Source organism: Babylonia areolata, chromosome 19 (assembly GCF_041734735.1).
Source record: "Babylonia areolata isolate BAREFJ2019XMU chromosome 19, ASM4173473v1, whole genome shotgun sequence".
Classification (NCBI taxonomy): Eukaryota; Metazoa; Mollusca; class Gastropoda; order Neogastropoda; family Buccinidae; genus Babylonia; species Babylonia areolata.
Window position 1 is genome coordinate 49198907 of NC_134894.1, and position 20968 is coordinate 49219874.

Consider the following 20968-nt stretch of genomic DNA (forward strand, 5'->3'; position numbering starts at 1 on the left):
GTGTGTTCGTCCAAGAAGAGCTGTCACCTTGCTGAGATGTGACTATACTTACAGGTCAGGATGTCGGTCACCACTCTGGACTTTCTCCTTTGGGCCGATTTACTTTTGTTCAGCCAAAACCAAAAACACAATGAGTACACAAAAAAGTAGTTACTGCACTTCGAACTCATGTCATACCTAATCTCTTTATATATATATATATATATATATATATATATATATATATATATATATATATATATATATATATATATATATATATTTATATATATACAAATTGATCAAGTCGATGCAGTAACAAGCACAGTTTAATCAATCAGTTCATTGCACTTCATCGCGAAGCAAATCATAAAAGGCCATATTAGGAAAACGACTGTAGCTTGGATGATTATCATCACGGTACCATTGCATAAAGACAGTGTCTCGGTTGACCGGGTTTTACGTCATGGGTTACGCACATTAAACCCGTTGCCCAGACTATGTGCATTGCGCGTGAAACAGGTTAATTCGGTCACTGGGCTTGGGCAAGGGTTCAGCGGCCGTGAGACCAACCTAGACTGTTTCCATGGAACGGGACAAGGAGGTGTAGTTGGGGTGGGGTCTGAGGCTGGGACGGGGCTGGGGCGGATGGCATCAGCGTGAATCCATCATTTCACCAAGGTGTAGCTGTCAATCAGTTAAACAAAATGACAGGCACAGAGAACAATTTCATTAGTTGTAAAGGTCCCAATGCAATAAATTCAATGAACTCTTGTTTCATCATCATAAAAAGATGGCCTTAGAAGTGAAAAATGGACTATGCGTATCTGAATCCAGCACACACTACTCGTAAATATGAACACATTAATTTTAATAGGCATAAGATGAATACAAATACAAGCAATGATTCAAGGTTAAATAGTCCCAAGAGATTTAATCCTTTTGTCTCCTGTGGGGTGTGGAAGATACACTTACAATACATACACACTGAATTACATCAGTCCAACAGTGTCAGGTGAAACAAGCATAAAAACACCCGAAACGAAACTAAAGCATGACATTGATTAAAAAAATCAAACCAGAATATTGGCATATTCCACATTTAAGGACAAATTACACCGCCTTCCCAAGTTTTCTGATTTTACTTAGTTTCGTCGTTTTCATCCGACGGGCGCAATAGCTGAGTGGTCAAAGCGTTGGACTCTCAATCTGAAGGTCATACACGTAAAAGCCCACTCGTGTACATACGAATAAACGTGGGAGTTGCAGCCCACGAACGCAGAAGAAGAAGGAGTCGTTTTCATCCCAGCACAAAATAAATCATGACTATGTAATTCATATAAATAATCATATGGAGGCATCGTGGCAGAACTGCGGGTGAGACGTTGGACTTCTGATTCAGCGTTTACCAGGAATCAGGGCTGGAGGCCCAGTTTCAGCTTGGTGCTGTGTCCTATACTTTCCTTCCATTTTCCTCACTCCACCAGGGGCTGTATTCAAGAGAACATCGTGCCTGAGGGTAAATGTGTACCTGCGGGTAATCTGCCTGAAGCAAGGCAAACTGCCCGAGGGTAAGCAATATCCAGTATTCATGAACACAAGAGTCTACCCGCGTGTCCACAAACACAAAGGCAATTTACCCTCACTACCTGCCGAGGGTGACTGTCCACGAAGCAGAGGTAAGTACGGCGGATCCTTTTGCAGCATTTTTTTTTTTTTTTTTTAATTCTTTTTTTTAAAAGGGAAAACAGGCATGCTTTATGGACAGCGTGTGTTTTGCAAACTCTCTCGACAATGTTCCGAGCTGTTGTGCGATGAGAAGTGAAACTGAGAGCGGGAGTTGTCGGGATTTTCAAAAAAAGACGAGGGGTTGGCTGTCTGAGCGAACCCCGTGTGTCTTGAATACGAAGATAACTTCTCCTTCAAGGCAAACTGTACCCGCGAGTCCCAACCATGTCAAAGATAACTTGCCTGAAGGCAAAATGAATTTTGTCTTGAATGCGGCCCCAGGTGTAGACGGGTACCTGACTTCAGCTCGGGGAATGCTAAAACGGCGGAAGGAGAGGATTGGGCCCCGCCTTCCTGTGCCGAGCCCTAGACACAGTGGACATGAATTCACAACTACCCCGATGACTGTAAAAAGCCATGAGATCTTTAACCATTAACAAATCAGACTGAATAAACCGAACAGTGACCAATGGACAGTGTCCACAACTCTTTCCCTCATCAAGTGTTCACATCAAGGCTTGGACGTTCACTCCATCTGTCACACAGACGTGTGGTGGGGAAGAAAAGTGGATACTGCCGACGAATGCTCTCTCAGTGACAATGAACAATCGAAATAAACAGTCCTATTCCAACAACTCACCGAACAGTTCCGGCTCTTGTTCCTGTCCCCCCACATAGCCAGGAGGCAGCACGTAGGGCTGGAGGGCGGGGCAGTGGGGCCCGGGGGGAGGGAAACAGGGGAGTGGTGGAGAGGAGATGGCGATGTGGTAAGGCGGCGGCTGATGGCCCGGCAGTTCGTATTCTGGAGGCGCCATCGGCATCGTTAACACCGGCGTGCATCGGCGTCCTGAAAAATTTCTGTTGTGTATCGTTTTGTGCACCCCTCCAAAAAAACCCAACAAAACAAAAAACAAAACAAACAAAAAAAAACAACCCCACCCACCCCCCCCCAAAAAAAAAGAAAAGAAAAAAGAGCGCATGCACCCCCCTTCCCATACTTAATACACATAGGCTAATGCATACATAAGTACATGTGTGTGTGAACACAAAATACCCCCAGAATGCTAGTCCACTTACATACACCACACACAAGTACACCTGCTTCAGTGCTTCATATACTGGAGATACATACACTGAAAAAGAGAACAACAAAATACGGCACGTGAATTTTTCTCCAAAACTAGGCCTACTTCAGTCTGACAAAATCGGTAAACCATGAAACCGTTTCCTTTGCTTTGTTTTTTCTTCGCATCGAAATATCAATGTAGTGGGTTCTATTTCACCACCAAAATGTCATCATCATCAAACCATCGCAAAATATATTGCTGCTGGTGTGATTTGAAGCATGCTGCACTTACCCCGAGAATAAGATTAATGCTGTGATCATAACACATAAATTATGACGATAATGTGGAACACAAATCATCATTATCATCATCGTCATGAAAAATGATTTGAATCATCCTCATCAACATTTTTATTGGTGGTGCTGTTCTTCGTTGTCATAGTAATTTATTTCAGTACTGGACTTCTTTTTATTTATTCATCATTTATTTATTTATTTATGTTTTCAACATAATGGACATGAAGAGAGCGGGTGTGAGCAGCCCAAAACTGAAAAAAAAAAACCCAACCCCCAACAAACAAACAAACCAACCAACCCAGCATCGGGGAGAAAAAGGTTGAGGGGAATTATATAAGCTGATAAATTAACATAGAATGTTTTTCGAGTTGTATTCCTAATTCGAGACCTTTATACCAAGATATAAGCTACCGCATAAACTTCTAGCACAAATAAACTGGACCTTATGATACGCATGCTTTTTCTCTTTGCTAGTTGAACATCTGTTGCTGGAATACATAAACTTTTTTTCCTCCCCAAATTGTATGATTTTTCATCATGTGAAAATTTCTAAGCTGTTTTGAGTCAAGCATATGCTGCGAACTGGATATTTTTCCCCCTGTGCAGTCAACATCCGTTCCATGAAGCATGCGCAGTAAAAGAGGGGAAAGAAGAGAGTGTCAATGTCACCTTGCCGTCCTGCAGACCGCTTGACTTGTTGTTTGCAGAAGAAGAGGACGAGGATGGCCACGGTGAGAAAGACAAGAGCCACGATGAACCTGACACACACACACACCACGTCACTTAGAATGGCATGGTGCATCACACTTACATTACATCACAGCATGGCAGGGTGCATCACATACATCACGTCACTTAGCATGGCATGGTGCATCACACTTACATTACATCACAGCATGTCACGGTGCATCACACTTACATTACATCATAGCATAGCATGGTGCATCACACTTACATTACATCACAGCACGTCACGGTGCATCACACACGCACACCACATCACTCAGCATGGCGCAGTGCATCACACATATATCACATCACATAGCATGGCATGGTGCATCACACATATATCACATCACATAGCATGGCATGGTGCATCACACATATATCACATCACATAGCATGGCATGGTGCATCACACATATATCACATCACATAATATGGCATGGTGCATCACACATACATGACATCACATAGCATGGCATGGTGCATCACACATATATCACATCACATAATATGGCATGGTGCATCACACATACATGACATCACATAGCATGGCATGGTGCATCACACATATATCACATCACATAGCATGGCATGGTGCATCACACATACATGACATCACATAGCATGGCATGGTGCATCACAAATACATCACATCACATAGCATGGCATATTGTATCACATATATCACATAGCATGGCATAGTGCATCACACATACATATCACATATAAACACAGAGCGCATCGCATATCACACAGCAGGCCATAGTGCATTATATATCACATAGCATGGCATAGTGTATGATCGTAGGAAACTGAGAGGAATCTTTAGTATCGTTCCTAGCAAGAACCACTTCCACTGTATACTGGAAAAATAAAACCATGAACAATCAGAAAGAGTGAAATAAAAGTTGCATGTAACATAGGTATATATGTAGAACTATCAACCAGCGAGTAGGGCCCATAAGTAATGACACATAGTGTGATGACGACAGACACTCCTATCAGTACAGAAGTAATGACACATAGTGTGATGACGACAGACACTTCTATCAGTACAGAAGTAATGACACATAGTGTGATGACGACAGACACTCCTATCAGAACAGAAGTAATGACACATAGTGTGATGACGACAGACACTCCTAGATAACACATAGTGTGATGACGACAAACACTCCTATCAGTACAGAAGTAATGACACATAGTGTGATGACGACAGACACTCCTATCAGTACAGAAGTAATGACACATAGTGTGATGACGACAGACACTCCTAGATAACACATAGTGTGATGACGACAAACACTCCTATCAGTACAGAAGTAATGACACATAGTGTGATGACGACAGACACTCCTAGATAACACATAGTGTGATGACGACAGACACTCCTATCAGTACAGAAGTAATGACACATAGTGTGATGACGACAAACACTCCTATCAGTACAGAAGTAATGACACATAGTGTGATGACGACAGACACTCCTATCAGTACAGAAGTAATGACACATAGTGTGATGACGACAGACACTCTTATCAGTACAGAAGTAATGACACATAGTGTGATGACGACAGACACTCCTATCAGTATAGAAACGCATCCAGCGAAACTGGAAGGCAAGGAGGTGAATGTCGAGTGGTTTGCACGTCAGCGAACTTCAGAGGAGAGGTCAGTGTGTATGACATTTGCACGTGATGACTGTTTTGCTCTGAAGGGTCAGGCTTACTACACCACCGGAAGAGTAACGTACTTCCCTTTAAAAAGTACTGATCACCCAGACATTCAATCAATCAATCTATCAATCAAAAACACTTTATTAATCCACATGGAAATTAAGTTGTGCAATCACAGGCTCATTGTAAACACTGGCATAAAATCATGCGCAACATAAGAAGAGATTAAAACTAGTCAAATAAGAATTCCCAATAGCTGACGATATACTAACCCCCTCCCCCACCCCCACCCACACACATACTCATGTTAAGACAATATGGTATTGCACAACAATATTAACAAATGAAAACATCCAACAAAAAAAGGGTATAAGATTACTAAAAATGACATGCGCACGCACGCACACACACCCACACACAGCACACACACACACACACACACACACACACACACACACGCACACACACACGTTAAGACCATAAGGTATTGTACAACAATACATAAATAAAAACATCAAGGGAATAAATCGTATATATAAGTAAAATGCACACACACACACACACACACACACACACACACACACACACACACACACTAGTTCACACACACACACACACACACACACAAACAACGTATGCCTGCACATAACATATGTCACGCCAATAAGATTAGAACATTAACATTAAGATACATGAAATCCAAGTTAAATAAGAAAATATTTAAAAATCACTTCCGATCACACACACACAGAAATGCTTGCTTGCCCGTGCTCACCCGCTCAGTCCCACATGCACGCATAATGTCTGCTCCCATACACTCGTCTGCTGGTGAAGTTCAGGTGTTGCTGTGGCGAGTGGGCTTGGGGGGTGGGAGGGTTCACTTAGTGTATTGGATGTTTTGATTGTGTGCGCGAATGGCTGTAGGAATAAATGAATTAATGTATCGAGATGTTCTTGCGCGTGGAGCTCTAAACCTACCACTTATGTCTGACCTTCTGCTATTAATGTCATCATGTAGTGGGTGTCTTACGTCGGTCAAAATTGTTATTAGTCTGTCAGTCAGTTTTCTATTGTGCATGTCACTAAAGGTGTCTTCTCTTATACCCACCACCCCACCCGCTTTCCTAATGACTTTTTCCAACCTGTCTTTGTCATGTTTGGTCAGGTTCCCCCCCCCCCCCCCCCAGCACACGGCTCCGTATGTTAAAACACTACAGACAACAGATGTGTAAAACATTTGGAGAATCTGCTTGCATACATTAAAAGATTTCATTTTTCTAAGACAATACATACGACTGTTGCTCTTTTTAATGAGTGCTTATGACGATGCGCTCAATGGAAAAAGGAAAACAAAACCCATTTGGTTCAACAGACATCCATGACAAAATCAAATTAAAATATTCTAACAAATGTCCATAGCATTGTTGTATTATACGGAGCTCAGCTGGGGTGTTTTTTGGAGGAAAGTAGGATGAGGGAGATGTGTGTGGGGGGGCGGGGGGTTGGGGGTTGGGGGGGGGGGGGTATGAAAAAATTGCTGGGCCCCTGTAAACTGTAATCAAGGTCACTCGGATAAATCTTTTTTTTAATTTTTATTTAAAAGAAATTAACCGGGTAGAATGACCATGTGGAATTGGGTTTTGTGATCTTCATGTCTAAAGTGTTTGCAAAACTGTCTCAAAGGGATTTTTAAGAAGTCAGAACAATTCTTATGGAAAAGAAAGAAAGAAAGAAAGAAAGAAAGAAAGAAAGTAAACTGACAAAAACAAAAAACACACAAAAATAACAACAATAACAATAAAAAAACACACAAACAAACAAAAACAAAAAACAAAACAAAACAAAAGAAAAACACCTCTTGATCTTGAACGAAGGACAGGTTTATTGAAGCGGCTGACCTAGAAATGTGAAGATTAATTGGCTACCTGTTTCAAGGCTGATTTGTTCTCCTGTTGGAATTAAGGGAATGTTGGACATTTTTCCTAACAGGTCTGTAGGATGTTCACAAAATGGAACTGAAGAAGGAACAATTGACTATTTTCTGTGGTTTTTAGTTGTACTGTTGTATAGGATGTTCACACGCTGGAGTTTAAAGGAGTGTTTAATTATTTTCATTTGTTTTGTTTTGTTTTAGTAGTAGCGTAGGAAATCACTGTTCACACCAAGTCAAGCTCTGACATAGCACCAACTGGTAAAACTGGTGTGTCTGTCTGGTCTGCCTGGAATAGACCACAATGCATGACCACGAAATTCTGTCTTAAAAATAAATCCAGATTACACCTCACTAACATTTCAAAACAATGCACTGGCGATCGTGCTGAGAAAGTGCTAGATGGTACTGAAATTAATTCATCCGTGCTGAAAGTTCACAGTTATCTCAACTTACAGGAGTTTCTGGGATCAAATCTAGACAATTGCAAGTAAATGTTTTTAACAAATTGCTCAGTCCTGTTTGCTTTCATTCGGGTCGATTTCAGGCAAGCTTGGACATGGGAAAATGTTTGCTTTTGATGAATTACTCACGTCTTGTTTACTTTGATTTGGGTCGTCTGGGTTCAGGAAAGGTTAATAATTTATCTTCTGGAGAAGGTTAGATTATTCATGTCGATCTGTGCTTTCAAAAGCACCCACCCCACCCTTCTCTCTTCCCCATCCCGTGCTCATGTGGCCTCATCTTATCCCTCCGATCTCAAATGGTTTGTCAGCATTTGGCATACAAGGACTGAAATTTGATCTATTACACACTTAAGGAATTATTACCAACAAATTTGAAGCGACGCACGTTGACCCGTGTCACTGATCAGAGTATTTCATTGAGTTGGGGAGATGATTACATAAAAGTGATGATTTATTTCTGTAGATCTTTTCCCAAAACTTGGGCCATGTTTCATATCTTTCCTGTGACATCAAAACGTTCGTTTGGTTTCGGGGACAGACACACAGCTGACACCCTGTCTTCCTCCATTTGGAACTGGCTATACAATGAAATCCTCAAAGAAAGTGTTGAGGGAGAAAGACGTAGGGGAAGACATAGAAATAACACGATGGACTGACAACACTGCACAATGGACAGGAAACCATTTACAGAGACCCACACAGGCTTTGACACACAAATGGCAGATCTGGAAGAACCCGATGAACAGTTCTGTGCGGCGCTCCAGTGACTCTTCACTGACTTAAGGAAGAAGAAGATGAGGACTGGGAGAAGGAGAAGGAGAAGAAGAAGAAGAAGAAGAGGAGGAAGAGGAGGAGGAGGAAGAGGAGGGGAAGAGGAGGAGGAGGAGGAGGAGGAGGAAAACTGAGAAGAAGAGGCTTCTCTTTTCCCACCAAAAAGACATATATGCTGCTGGTTTTTGTCACTCGTGTGAATATCCTCAGTGTATGAAATTCCCATTGGGCAAACCCTGCACGTATATAAGAAACCACGGTTGTGAGTTGATGGTGACAGCAAGTTCGAATTGGACATATATAAGACTTTATGTTCTGCCCATTTCTCTCTCTCTTTCTCTCTCTCTCTCTGAGGGTAAGAGCGAGTACAGCGCGTCATGGCCACACTAGAGTCAACGCCCCCGGCCCTAAAACAACAGCGGAAAATCCCGACAGTCATTTGTGTAATAAATCAGGCAGAATGAAAGGAAAAGAGAAACAGCTGAATAACCACATGTTCCAATCCCGGACAGAACCAGCTCTGTCTGTCTGCATGGAGTGATTGTGCAATCCATTAGTCATGACCCGCTGCCGGCTGGTGAGGGAGATGGGAGCTCCATACACGTGCCAACCAGCCATTCAAACATCGATGGCTGTATGCAATATTGACTTTGCGGCTTCCACACACACACACATACACACTCACGCACGCACGCACACACTGGCACACCCACACACACACACTACACACACACGCACGCACGCACACACACTCACACACACACCGACACACGCACGCCGGCACGCACACACACACACACACACACACACACACACACACAGCAACTGATGACACAACAATACAACTTCGCGTGTGTGACATTTTGTTGGGAAGGGAGAGGGTGTTTCTGTTTTCTGGTCGCGGGGCCTGTCATAGTATCGGTTGACAAGCGTCCACTGTCACACTCCACATATATACTGGACTGGTGTTAAAGACGCCATGAAGTCACTGATAAACAAGGTGGCATTTTTTTCCTTCTTTCATTATTATTGCTCCAATATACTGATTTCGGCAGTTGTTTCCTCAAATTTCTCCTTTCAGTACTCAAGAAGCTACACGTCTTTCGTCAGTGAACCCAGCAGTTACATTTCTATCACCCGAACATATGATCTGCAAAACACGAAGTATAACATACATGGTAATGAACCATCGACAGGCCTACATATCTTAATCCCACCCCCACACGTCACCCACCCCATTGATGCAATTTGTGAAGCTCGACTGATAAGATTCAACGATCAATTATCCATAAACTCGAAAATCTTCCCATCCTGCTCATTGTCTGCGTGACGTGATAAGATCAAGCCATCAATTATGTATATAAACACTCGTATTCCTGTTTGCATTGAATGCCGTCGAGTGTTTCATGCAGGCTGTTAACCGTTGGCCAGTCACAGTTCGTACCCACGCGCCGTGGTGAGATTTAAGTGCTGGGCGCCACGCATTGTGTTTTGCACGAACCCGTCAGGGTAGGCTCCCTTTGTGGAGTGACGGCGCTGCTTGCAATGTCAGCATGCACTGACGGGAGGCGGACGGGGGCCAGCCTATCGGACTTCTATCGATTGCACAAGACCGATAACTACTATTATTATATTTGCGTCACTTAAAGCACTGTTGTATAACCCACAATAGAAAATGATGGTGTAAGGCATGATGGGGAATATTCCTTTTTAAGCTACACCGTTCGCTGTGGGTGCGAAATCACTTAACGCTGATTGCTGAACCATACTGAAATCAATGTGGCACGAATGAGAACTGCAGTTTCTACTTTCTGTGTACTCTGAAAGGTGACATTGATTTTGCTGAACAAAGGTGATGCACTCTTAATGGGAAGAAGTCCAAATTAAGAATGGTGACTGACATCTGACCTGCAGGCAAAGTGCAGTCTCTTCTCCGTCAGTGATGTGACAGCCCTTTATTGTCCGGACGAGCAAATTCGTCAGCAGCATTGAAGGGGTTAAATGATCCATCCTAACTATTGATTTACATTTCACTTCCACCAAACTTTATGATTTTTCAGTAAAGTATTCGGTCACATGGTTAGGCAGTTCCCCATGATCAAGCTGTGGAATTAGAATCACTGGCAAATCACACATAAGCAAGACAACTGTCCTATGACTTTTCCTGGGGCTTTGAATGGCAGCATATAATTTCATAATACTGGGTATTGTACTTTGCCCAAGTGTGTTCCATTGCACTGATTCCAGACAGCAGACAGTTCCTCGAAGAAACGAATCCCAAGGTCACTGAACATTCTTTCTTCTGTCTTGGTCCAGTAGTATGGAACACACTGCCCTTCAGTCTGTCATGGGGAATCCCTAGTTCTCTCAAAACACACGTTCGGCCAACCACATTATTGTCAAATGTGCGTGCACACTTCTGCCGGGTTCTCTCTCTCTCTTTCTCTCTACAGGTTTAAGTTAGTATGCATTTTACATTCCGTTATTGCTGCTTGATCACCATAGTGTGTACTTTTGACCTCTTTCTAAGGGCTGGAGGCCTGGAGATTAAAGTTTTTGTTCTTGTTCTCTCTCTCTCGGCTGTGTGTGTGTGTGTGTGTGTGTGTGTGTGTGTGTGTGTGTGTGCTTGCTCGTGTATTTGCGTGCGTGTGTGGGTGCATACGAAGTTGTTAGTAGCCTATATATCTACGGTATGTCGAAGTTGAGTGTATGTAGCTTATACTTATACACGTGTGTATGAATTTCATTATAAAAACTACAAGCACCCTACCTGGGAGGGGTCACACCAAGCTGCATTTATTATTATTATTATTGCTATTATTAATATAACTATTATTATCATTATCATTATTGTTATCATTATCATTACTACTACTTCTAATAAGAAGTTGGGTTGAGGGGTAAGATCTATCTAGTGAAGTCAAGACAAGGAGCACACATATAGTTCACATAACAATCAGTGCTTTGAAATAGTCAGCACTCTCTCTGTCTCTCCTTGTCTGTCTGTCTGTCTGTTTGTCTGTCGGTCTCTCATCTCTCTCCCGTGTCGTGCGCGCGCGTGTCTGTGTGTGTGTGTGTGTGTGTGTGTGTGTGTGTGTGTGAGAGAGAGAGAGAGAGAGAGAGAGAGAGAGAGCCGAGAGATAGATAGATAGATAGATAGAGAGAGAGAGAGAGAGAGAGAGAGAGAGAGAGAGAGAGAGATTCCTTCAATGTGGATTTTATTTGTGAATGTCTGGAGTTATGCATTACTGTAGGATTCGATTGCATGTGGATCAAATGAAACGCCGTTGTCTTTATCCTTGAATGCATTTTAGTAACCCATAATGTACACAAAACCGCGCACGCGCGCGCTCACACACACACACACACCGGCGCGCGCGCATTGACGTGAGTGGTAATGTGACCAATACACACCAGTGTTTATTTGCAACGGTACAAGAAATTATTCCTCAAAGGAAGGATAAAAAATTAATAGTGTCCTCAGCGGCAGGTGATGGACCGTGTGTGTGTGTGTGTGTGTGTGTGTGTGTGTGTGTGTGTGTGTGTGTGTGTGGTACTTACGGCAGAGAAATATTGATCATGATCAAATATCGATCAGACTGCATGCAGCAAGACCGGATCGAGGGAGGCAGGAGTCTGGGCATTCAGTTATTTCTTCCGCTCTGCTTGCACGCATGCACACATGTAACAATACCAGCACAAACATGCGCACACGCTCTCTCACAAGCACGTGCACAAGCACACATGCACACGCACACACACACGCACATACGTGCATGATGCGCGCGCGCGATACACACACACGCACACACCATGTACTCGCACTCGCACACAAAAAACAGGACCACAACGTTTTTCTGTCTCTCTCAGTACACGAGCTTTTTGTCAGCATTGCTACATACCGATAACAAGTAGGGCGATGGCTAACTGGCTGCTTCTTCTGCCTTTAAGTCCAGAGGTATCCAGATTGACTGTCATTGTTCTCATCAGCCAGTCTGACACAATGTCAGATCGATACTGCTTCATACTGCGCTTTTCTTTACAACGCTTTAAACTTTTTTTAAAATTTAGACAGAATTCTATGACAATGGTTTTCTGGTAAAGTTGTTCAACAGAGTAGCCAACGAACTGAATATCGAGAAATGCAAGTTAGCATAAAATTCAACGCAAACAGAAATTTGAAATATACTTTCGCTAAAAAGCACTCTAAGATCAACTGACATGTAAAAAAGAGGGGAAAACACAACAAAAACAAAAACACAACAACAACAACCTGACTTTAGAAAATGGCACACACAATACACAAACTTTATTGTCTATACTTTGGTACAGAGATTTTCTTTTTGGCAGCAGCACATGTCCAACATAAGAAGAAAACAACAAACAAATAAAATGAATGGAAAATAAAAAGATAAATTAAATGACACCAAATGGAAATAGCTATATACAAATACACAGATTACTGAAATTCACGTGCATCTCCATTTCAGTCAGCCAAGCCGCATTGCACATCTTCCCATGCCACTCACTCACACACACACACACGCACGCACACACACACACACACACGCACACACACACACACACACCACGAGCACACACACGCACGCATACACTATCTCTGTCTCTCTCTCCCTCTCTCACAAAGTATGCAACTACAAAGATCATAGTTCATTTAAAAATCAAATATCACCAGATTAAGACTAAGAATTAAACCAAAAAGCAGCACTTCCGTAGTTCACAAAAAATAAGAGGCATCACAGAAGAACAACTTTGATTCATTCATACTAATCAAAAGCCCTAACACAACTTCCCCCCCCCCCTCACACCCCCATATCCTACACTCCCCCTCATTTGGAAAAATACCTACAGGCCTAAGCATAATCGCCCCACTCCCACCCCCAAGACACACACACACACACACACACACACACACCTTTCATCCTTCCATAAAAAACAACAACAACAACAAAAAACCATCAACAAACAAAAGAAAGAAAGAAACAAACAAAAAAACAATACAAGGATTACACTTTGGAACAGCGCAGACTGCTGTAACTTCCCACATGACAAACATCATTCACGGTACGACAGCAAACAATGCATGTTCAACTGGCATTCTTCGGAAGGGGCTGTGTGTGTAACAGACATTAGGTAACGGGGGAATACTGGCGAGACAGACCCAGAGTGGGTGGAGCCATGGAGGTCCAGAGAGAGAATGGCGGCAGATCACGCGCGATGCTGGTGCCTGATGCACGTGACGACTGACCAATGAAGGTGGGGTCCCGCCTTGACCTCACAGTACTGTATGTCGTGACTGGCGGAACTTTTAAAGGTTTCTCCCCTCACTGCACGAGAAAATGACGTCAGAATAAGGTTTCCATGCGAGCTTTATCGCATGGCCCCGCTGTGAGTACCGGCTGTTTACTGACGCTAATCACTGTCATTTGAAGAGACCTCACGTCTCGACACTTTGACTGAAACCTTGCCCGGGTGCCGAAGAGCATGCATGCTGAATGGGGTTGGGCGTGTATGGAGGGGGGCTGATCTGTGCAGCACTTTTTAGGGAGCAAACGAACAAAACGTGCCCTGTGTGGACATCACGCGACCATTTGGCATTCACATTTATGTAATATCAGTCAAAACGAAAGGCATAACGACATGACATCACACATTTTAACATTAAAAGCTAACTTGAAGGTTCTGGCAGGGTGCATGTGGTTCGCAAAAGCATAGCGGTGTACTGTTTGCAAGATGTTGGATGAGTTGAACTGAACACAGATTTCTCTTCCTCCAGTTAACGTTGAGTACATTGTGGTTCAATTATGGTTGGATTTTTTTTTACAGTAAGACGAAAAACTAAAGCTATACATAGAACAGAACGGAAAAAATCTACACCTTCCACAAAATAAAGCGCGTTTAGGGTGAGAGAAAGGACATATACTTTGCAAACCCCAACGTTACTGCTAGCTAAAAGATGAACACCGACAACAACGTCGTGCTGACTGTCAATCTTGCATGTACAGGAATCCACTTCAGTCGGCAGCTGAAAACGATGATGATGCTGGAAGTCAATGTAACGATAAGAACTAAGTGATGGAGTGATGGCCTAGAGGTAACGCGTCCGCGTAGGAAGCGGGACTGAGAATCTGAGCGCTCAGCCGCCGATATTTTCTCCCCCTCCACTGGACCTTGAGTGGTGGTCTGGACGCTAGTCATTCGGATGAGACGATAAACCGAGGTCCCGTGTGCAGCATGCACTTAGCGCACGTAAAAGAACCCACGGCAACAAAAGGGTTGTTCCTGGCAAAATTCTGTAGAAAAATCCACTTCGATTGGAAAAATAAGTAAAAGTGCACACAGGAAAAAAATACAAAAAAATGGGTGGCGCTGTAGTGTATTTCACACAGAGAAATCTGTTGTGATAAAAAGAAATACAAATAGAAATAAACGTGGGCAGACACCGTGCATGTATATTTACAGTATCCTGTTTGTTTTGAGAAATCAAAAGAAGACGAAGGACGCCATACAGTTCAGAGTTGTCCTCATAATGACCATGACACTGCATGGTTACAGCAACCAGTGAGGACAGTGTAAACAGCAGCCTACCATGAAAGCACCAGTCACTACGTGAGTAGAGACAGACGTTAACTCCTTGCCTGCTGAACCTTGGTTATGTAAAACCAATGTGGCATGCGTTTGAAATGCAATTACTACTGTTTGTGAACTTTCCAATGGTGTCATTGATTTTGCTTAACAAAGATAATACAGTACGAACAGTTCGCTTATTCACTTACGGTCTGTTCATCTAAGATGATGATACCAGACTGACAGGATGAAGTCCGGATACAGGGTGATTACTGACATCCTAACTTTTTAACTCTGTCACATCTCAGTGAGGTGACCGTTCTTTTCTGACGAGAATCCCCCTCAGCAGCAGACAGAGGGTTAATGCACGTCCAGTGACCGTCGTAACACCGGGAGCACGGAGGGCGGGAGGGGACGGAGGGGTTACCTGCCGGAGAATCAATCAACAGTCAACACGGCCAGGGAAACTGAAAACAGCCCAGTAACTGAGATGACGCCATGAGCGGTTGACATGTTTGTCTGGAAAAGCGGTGTAAACATGGCCGCCACTGATGTTCAATATGCTGTGGTGACGTCACAGCCAGGCAAATGAGCTGTTAAAAAAAAGAAAAAAGAAAAGGAAAAAAGAAAAGGAAAAAGAACAAAGGGCGACCATAACAGTCCACATCGGGCACAGAACTTACTGTGTGTAAACAGACGTCTTTTGGTCTGTCAGTCTGTTGGCTCGCTCCCCTCAAATCTACCGTTCTCTTTGTTTGTATGCTGCATGGTTGTCTCCGATCAATTTTGCAAACTGTGTACTGGTAATGGATGCTGTCTCATTGGAAGCTGAAGAAACGCGCACAGAAGATAAAATACGCGCGTTGAAGATCCTGTAATCCATGTCAGCCTTCGGTGGGTTTATGGAAACAAGAACATACCCAGCATGCATATTACCGGAAACGGAGTATGACGGCCTACATGACGGGGTGAAAAAGGTCATGCACGTAAAATCCCACTGGTACATAAGTACATTGGTATACCAGCGAACGCGGAAACCTAAGCCCAGGAAAGCAGAAGAAGAAGAAGAGGAGCAAGTGGGGGAGGGGGGGGGGGGGGGGGGGGCAGGAATCGATCCCAGGCATGATGAAGCAGGCAGAAGGGTCACTGTCCACCTCCCCATCCTGAGCACTGAAGCGCGGCAAAACAAAGACACCGACAGTCTCTCGCTGTCCCCGATTTTTCTTCCAGTCATCGATCTGTGTTTTCATGCTTGACTGGTGTAGTTAACACCGTCCCAGCACACACGTCCAGTCACAACGTAAACTGGAGTCACTGAGCCGAGCTGAGACAAACCGGAGGCCATAGAAATCTCCACTTTTATTAACGAGAAGCACAAGACGGAATTTTTTTTTTTTGTCGAAATTTTAATGTGCGGATTTTTTATGTTGCTTAGGGGTTCTGCACCACTTTGATAGATAGGTGTGCTGCTGTGCGCTGCGGCGTGGCCTGCGGTGGATTAAACATTAAGTTCCAATGAATAAAACAACATTTCTGATGTGATCAGCTCAGCTTTAACATTTCTGATGTGATCAGCTCAGCGTTCTGCACGGGGTGATCTTCAGTTGCGTATTATTAAAACAACGCCCCCCCAAAAAAAACAAAACAAAACAAAAACAACAACAAAAAACACCACCAACAAACAAACAAAACAAAACAAGACAAAAACAAAACAAACAACAATATTTATTTCAGGGTTAAAGAATTCAGTGAAAGCTAACGTGTCACGCTGTTGACAATGCACACTTTACGTGCCCAGTGTATGACATGACCATATAAAACAATGTGAAATTGTCTGGTTTTCTCTCCCCACCCCCGTTCCCCCCATCTCTCTTTGCGCATACAAACGTTTGCTTGTGTTAGTGTGTGCCTGTATTGTGTCTGTGTGTGTTAGTTTGTTAGTGTGTGTGTGTGTGTGTGTGTGTGTGTGTGAGCGAGCGAGCGAGAGCGAGAGAGAGAGAGAGAGTGAGAGAGAGAGAGGGTTTATTCATGTATAGGCCTAGGCCCCTTATGAAGGGGAATGTGAACATTATTCTACAGACAATACATCACGACACTGTGAGCATCAATAAACACAGTCAAACAAAAATATAACTGCATTACAGTTCAATGTGTAGAACAATAAAAGAAAAATTAACCAAAGAAAACATTTTTAGAAAATTATGCACACACAAATATTGTACATGTAATTCTTGAATATTGTATATCTTTGAACAATATCATTTGAACAAATAAAGTTAGAGAGAGAGAGAGAGAGAGAGAGAGAGAGAGAGACAGACAGACAGACAGACAGACAGACGGACAGAGAGACATGGGTGAGGGCATATTACTTCCCTATCCTTTCTAACACTATCAAGGTTCGTTTTGACCCCCGCCCCCCACTCCCCTCTCACACTACCCCGAAAAAAGAAGAAGAAAAAGAAAAGGAGCCCGACCGACACCAACCGGTGACTGACTTGCCGGACGCAGTGTTGTTCCCGTAATTTGTATTTCTTTTTATCACAACAGATTTCTCTGTGTGAAATTCGGGCTGCTCTCCCCAGGGAGAGCGCGTCGCTACACTACAGCGCCACCAAATTTTTTTTTCCTGCGTGCAGTTTTATTTGTTTTTCATATCGAAGTGGATTTTTATACAGAATTTTGCCAGCAACAACCCTTTTGTTGCCGTGGGTTCTTTTACGTGCGCTAAGTGCATGCTGCACACGGGACCTCGGTTTATCGTCTCATCCGAATGATTAGCGTCCAAACCACCACTCAATGTCTAGTGGAGGGGGAGAAGATATCGGCGGGTGAGCCGTGATTCGAACCAGCGCGCTCAGATTCTCTGGCTTCCTGGGCGGACGCGTTACCTCTAGGCCATCAATCACGGTGTGCCGGTCTGTAAACGGGGGTAAAACGCCGCCACAGGAAACCAACCAATAGGCCAAGTCACCACTTCTGAAGTGGCACGCACCATTTGTCGCACCGGCTCCGTGTTTCGAAAACTGCAGCCGGGGCCATGAGTAAAACAGGGCCAACAACTCTTTGTGTGCCTTGCGGCACGGTAACCGTAATGGCAGTTACCACACCGATAATGTATTTGAAGGCCACTAAGTTCGGCAACCTGACCGAGATTTCAAACTAACTTCGCATCAGAAATAGACGCTTCTTCGTTTTCGGTTAACTTGTTTCAAGATCAGATTTTTTTTTTGGTTAATGCTGGCATGGTGTTAATGGCTTGCTTTCTCTATGTCCCATGAAGATAACTGATGTAAAAACATATAAAAGCACGTAGATATTTACACAGTCCAGCCGGAACCGAAATATTGGCGATCCTAAGTAATTTCCTTTGTTGAAGCCAAATATCATGAAAATCGGATGCAGAGTTACCATTAGCGGTAACCTTGATATTTACCAAAGTAGTGTGGTCGATTGTATTCAAAGCTAACACTTGTGACCAAATATAAAACAAAAGGGCTCTGATACAAATATGATCTCGAAGTATGATGAAATACAAAAATCCAGTTCCACAATCCTTTGGTAGGTTAACCCCTGTTACCCGACCAAAACCTTCCCAAAAATAGTTTGTATTGAAAATCCTTGGCATGAAAAAAAATAATACATAGCTGTATACATGTATGCACATGTTTAAGAAATTTTTGAAAGAAAATTCCCAAAATTTAAAACCAGACACACACACACACATTCCCTCACATAACTCACCCGAACCCACAAACCCCACCACACATACAAACACATACACGCACACACAGACGCATAGACAGACATACAGACACACAGACGCACAGACAGACATACAGACACACTGTACATGGTAACAGTGCTAGCAGTGAGGTCAGTGAAGGGAGTCACGTGGTTACTCATGTAACTGCAACCTATGATCCAACCATCCATCCAGACACACACGCACACATCACACACACACACACACGCGCGCGCGCACACACATCACACACACACATCACACACACACACACACACACACACACACACACACACACACACACACACACACACAGAGCCAGCCATTTTCACGCAGTGCAATTTACAGGGTTTGCATCAACCCGCGAAGTCTGTTACGCAGTATGCTTAATGATGTGACTGCAGCCAGCAATCCGACCCACTGGCTGTTGGTGTTGGTGTTGGTGTGGTGTTGGTGTTGGTGTGGTGTTGGTGTTGGTGTGGTGTTGGTGTTGGTGTGGTGTTGGTGTGGTGTTGGTGTGGTGTGGTGTTGGTGTGGTGTTGGTGTGGTGCTGGTGTTGATGTGGTGTTGGTGTTGGTGTGGTGTTGGTGTGGTGTTGGTGTTGGTGTTGGTGTGGTGTTGGTGTGGTGTTGGTGTTGGTGTGGTGCTGGTGTTGGTGTGGTGTTGGTGTGGTGCTGGTGTTGGTGTGGTGTTGGTGTTGGTGTGGTGTGGTGTGGTGTGGTGTGGTGTGGTGTTGGTGTGGTGTGGTGTGGTGTGGTGTGGTGTGGTGTGGTGTGGTGTGGTGTGGTGTGGTGTGGTGTGGTGTGGTGTTGGTGTGGTGTTGGTGTGGTGTTGGTGTGGTGTGGTGTGGTGTGGTGTGGTGTGGTGTGGTGTGGTGTTGGTGTGGTGTGGTGTTGGTGTGGTGTTGGTGTGGTGCTGGTTTTGATGTGGTGTTGGTGTTGGTGTGGTGTTGGTGTGGTGCTGGTGTGGTGTTGGTGTGGTGTTGGTGTGGCGTGGTGTTGGTGTGGTGCTGGTTTTGGTGTGGTGTTGGTGTGGTGTTGGTGTGGTGCTGGTTTTGGTGTGGTGTTGGTGTGGTGTTGGTGTGGGTGTGGTGCTGGTGTGGTGTTGCTGGTGGTGTGGTGTGGTGTTAGTGTTGGTGTGGTGTGGTGTTAGTGTGGTGTTGGTGTTGGTGTGGTGTGGTGTTGGTGTTGGTGTGGTGTGGTGTGGTGTTAGTGTGGTGTTGGTGTTGGTGTGGTATTGGTGTTGGTGGGCATCAGATAAGTGATCCTTCAGGCCTGTCTGTGAAGGACAAATAGGACACAGACCCGGGGAGGGGGGGGGCAGAGTTGAGGGAGGGGGGGCAGAGTTGAGGGAGGGGGGGCAGAGTTGAGGGAGGGGGGCAGAGTTGAGGGAGGGGGGGCAGAGTTGAGGGAGGGGGGGGGGGCAGAGTTGAGGGGGGGGCAGAGTTGAGGGGAGGGCAGAGTTGAGGGGGGGGGGCAGAGTTGAGGGAGGGGGGCAGAGTTGAGGGAGGGGGGGCAGAGTTGAGGGAGGGGGTAAGAAGTGTAATAACCACAGAGGAAGTGAGCGGAAGTTGGAAGGGAGGGAGGTGGGGGGGGGGACGTTCACTTTGTTGGCAAACCTCGATCAGTCAATCAATAAAAATCTGTGCCACACGACCAAAGGCAGCAGGCGGGTCTGTGTCCAATTTGTTTATTAAATCCCCATCCTCCCGTTGGTCATTTCTTTGTCTGTTTTGTTTCTTTACTTATCATTATCATCAGCATCATCATTATTATTATTGATGTTGTAGTTGTTATGAAGATGATGATGATTATCATTATTTTATTCATTCATTTATTATTATCATTGTCGCTTTAATTGTTGTTGCATCAAAAGTATCATCAACATCATTATCATGAATGCCATTATCACCACCACCATCCTCATCATTATTGTTATTCATTTACTTATCTACTTATTTTCAGATGGGGAACTCAGTCGAATGAGAGAGAACCACGT

At 44.0% G+C, this 20968-nt stretch overlaps 1 protein-coding gene across 1 annotated transcript in view; it reads right to left on the reverse strand.

The window, feature by feature from the left end:
* LOC143294354 (uncharacterized) overlaps positions 1–20968 on the reverse strand; it is a 34618-nt gene that overhangs the window by 1170 nt on the left and 12480 nt on the right. Inside the window, exons 3-4 of the mRNA XM_076605809.1 lie at positions 3740–3828; positions 2348–2554 (exon numbers count right to left, since the gene is read on the reverse strand). Coding sequence (XP_076461924.1) covers positions 2348–2554; positions 3740–3828 — 296 coding nt within the window. The remainder of the gene's footprint in view (positions 1–2347; positions 2555–3739; positions 3829–20968) is intronic.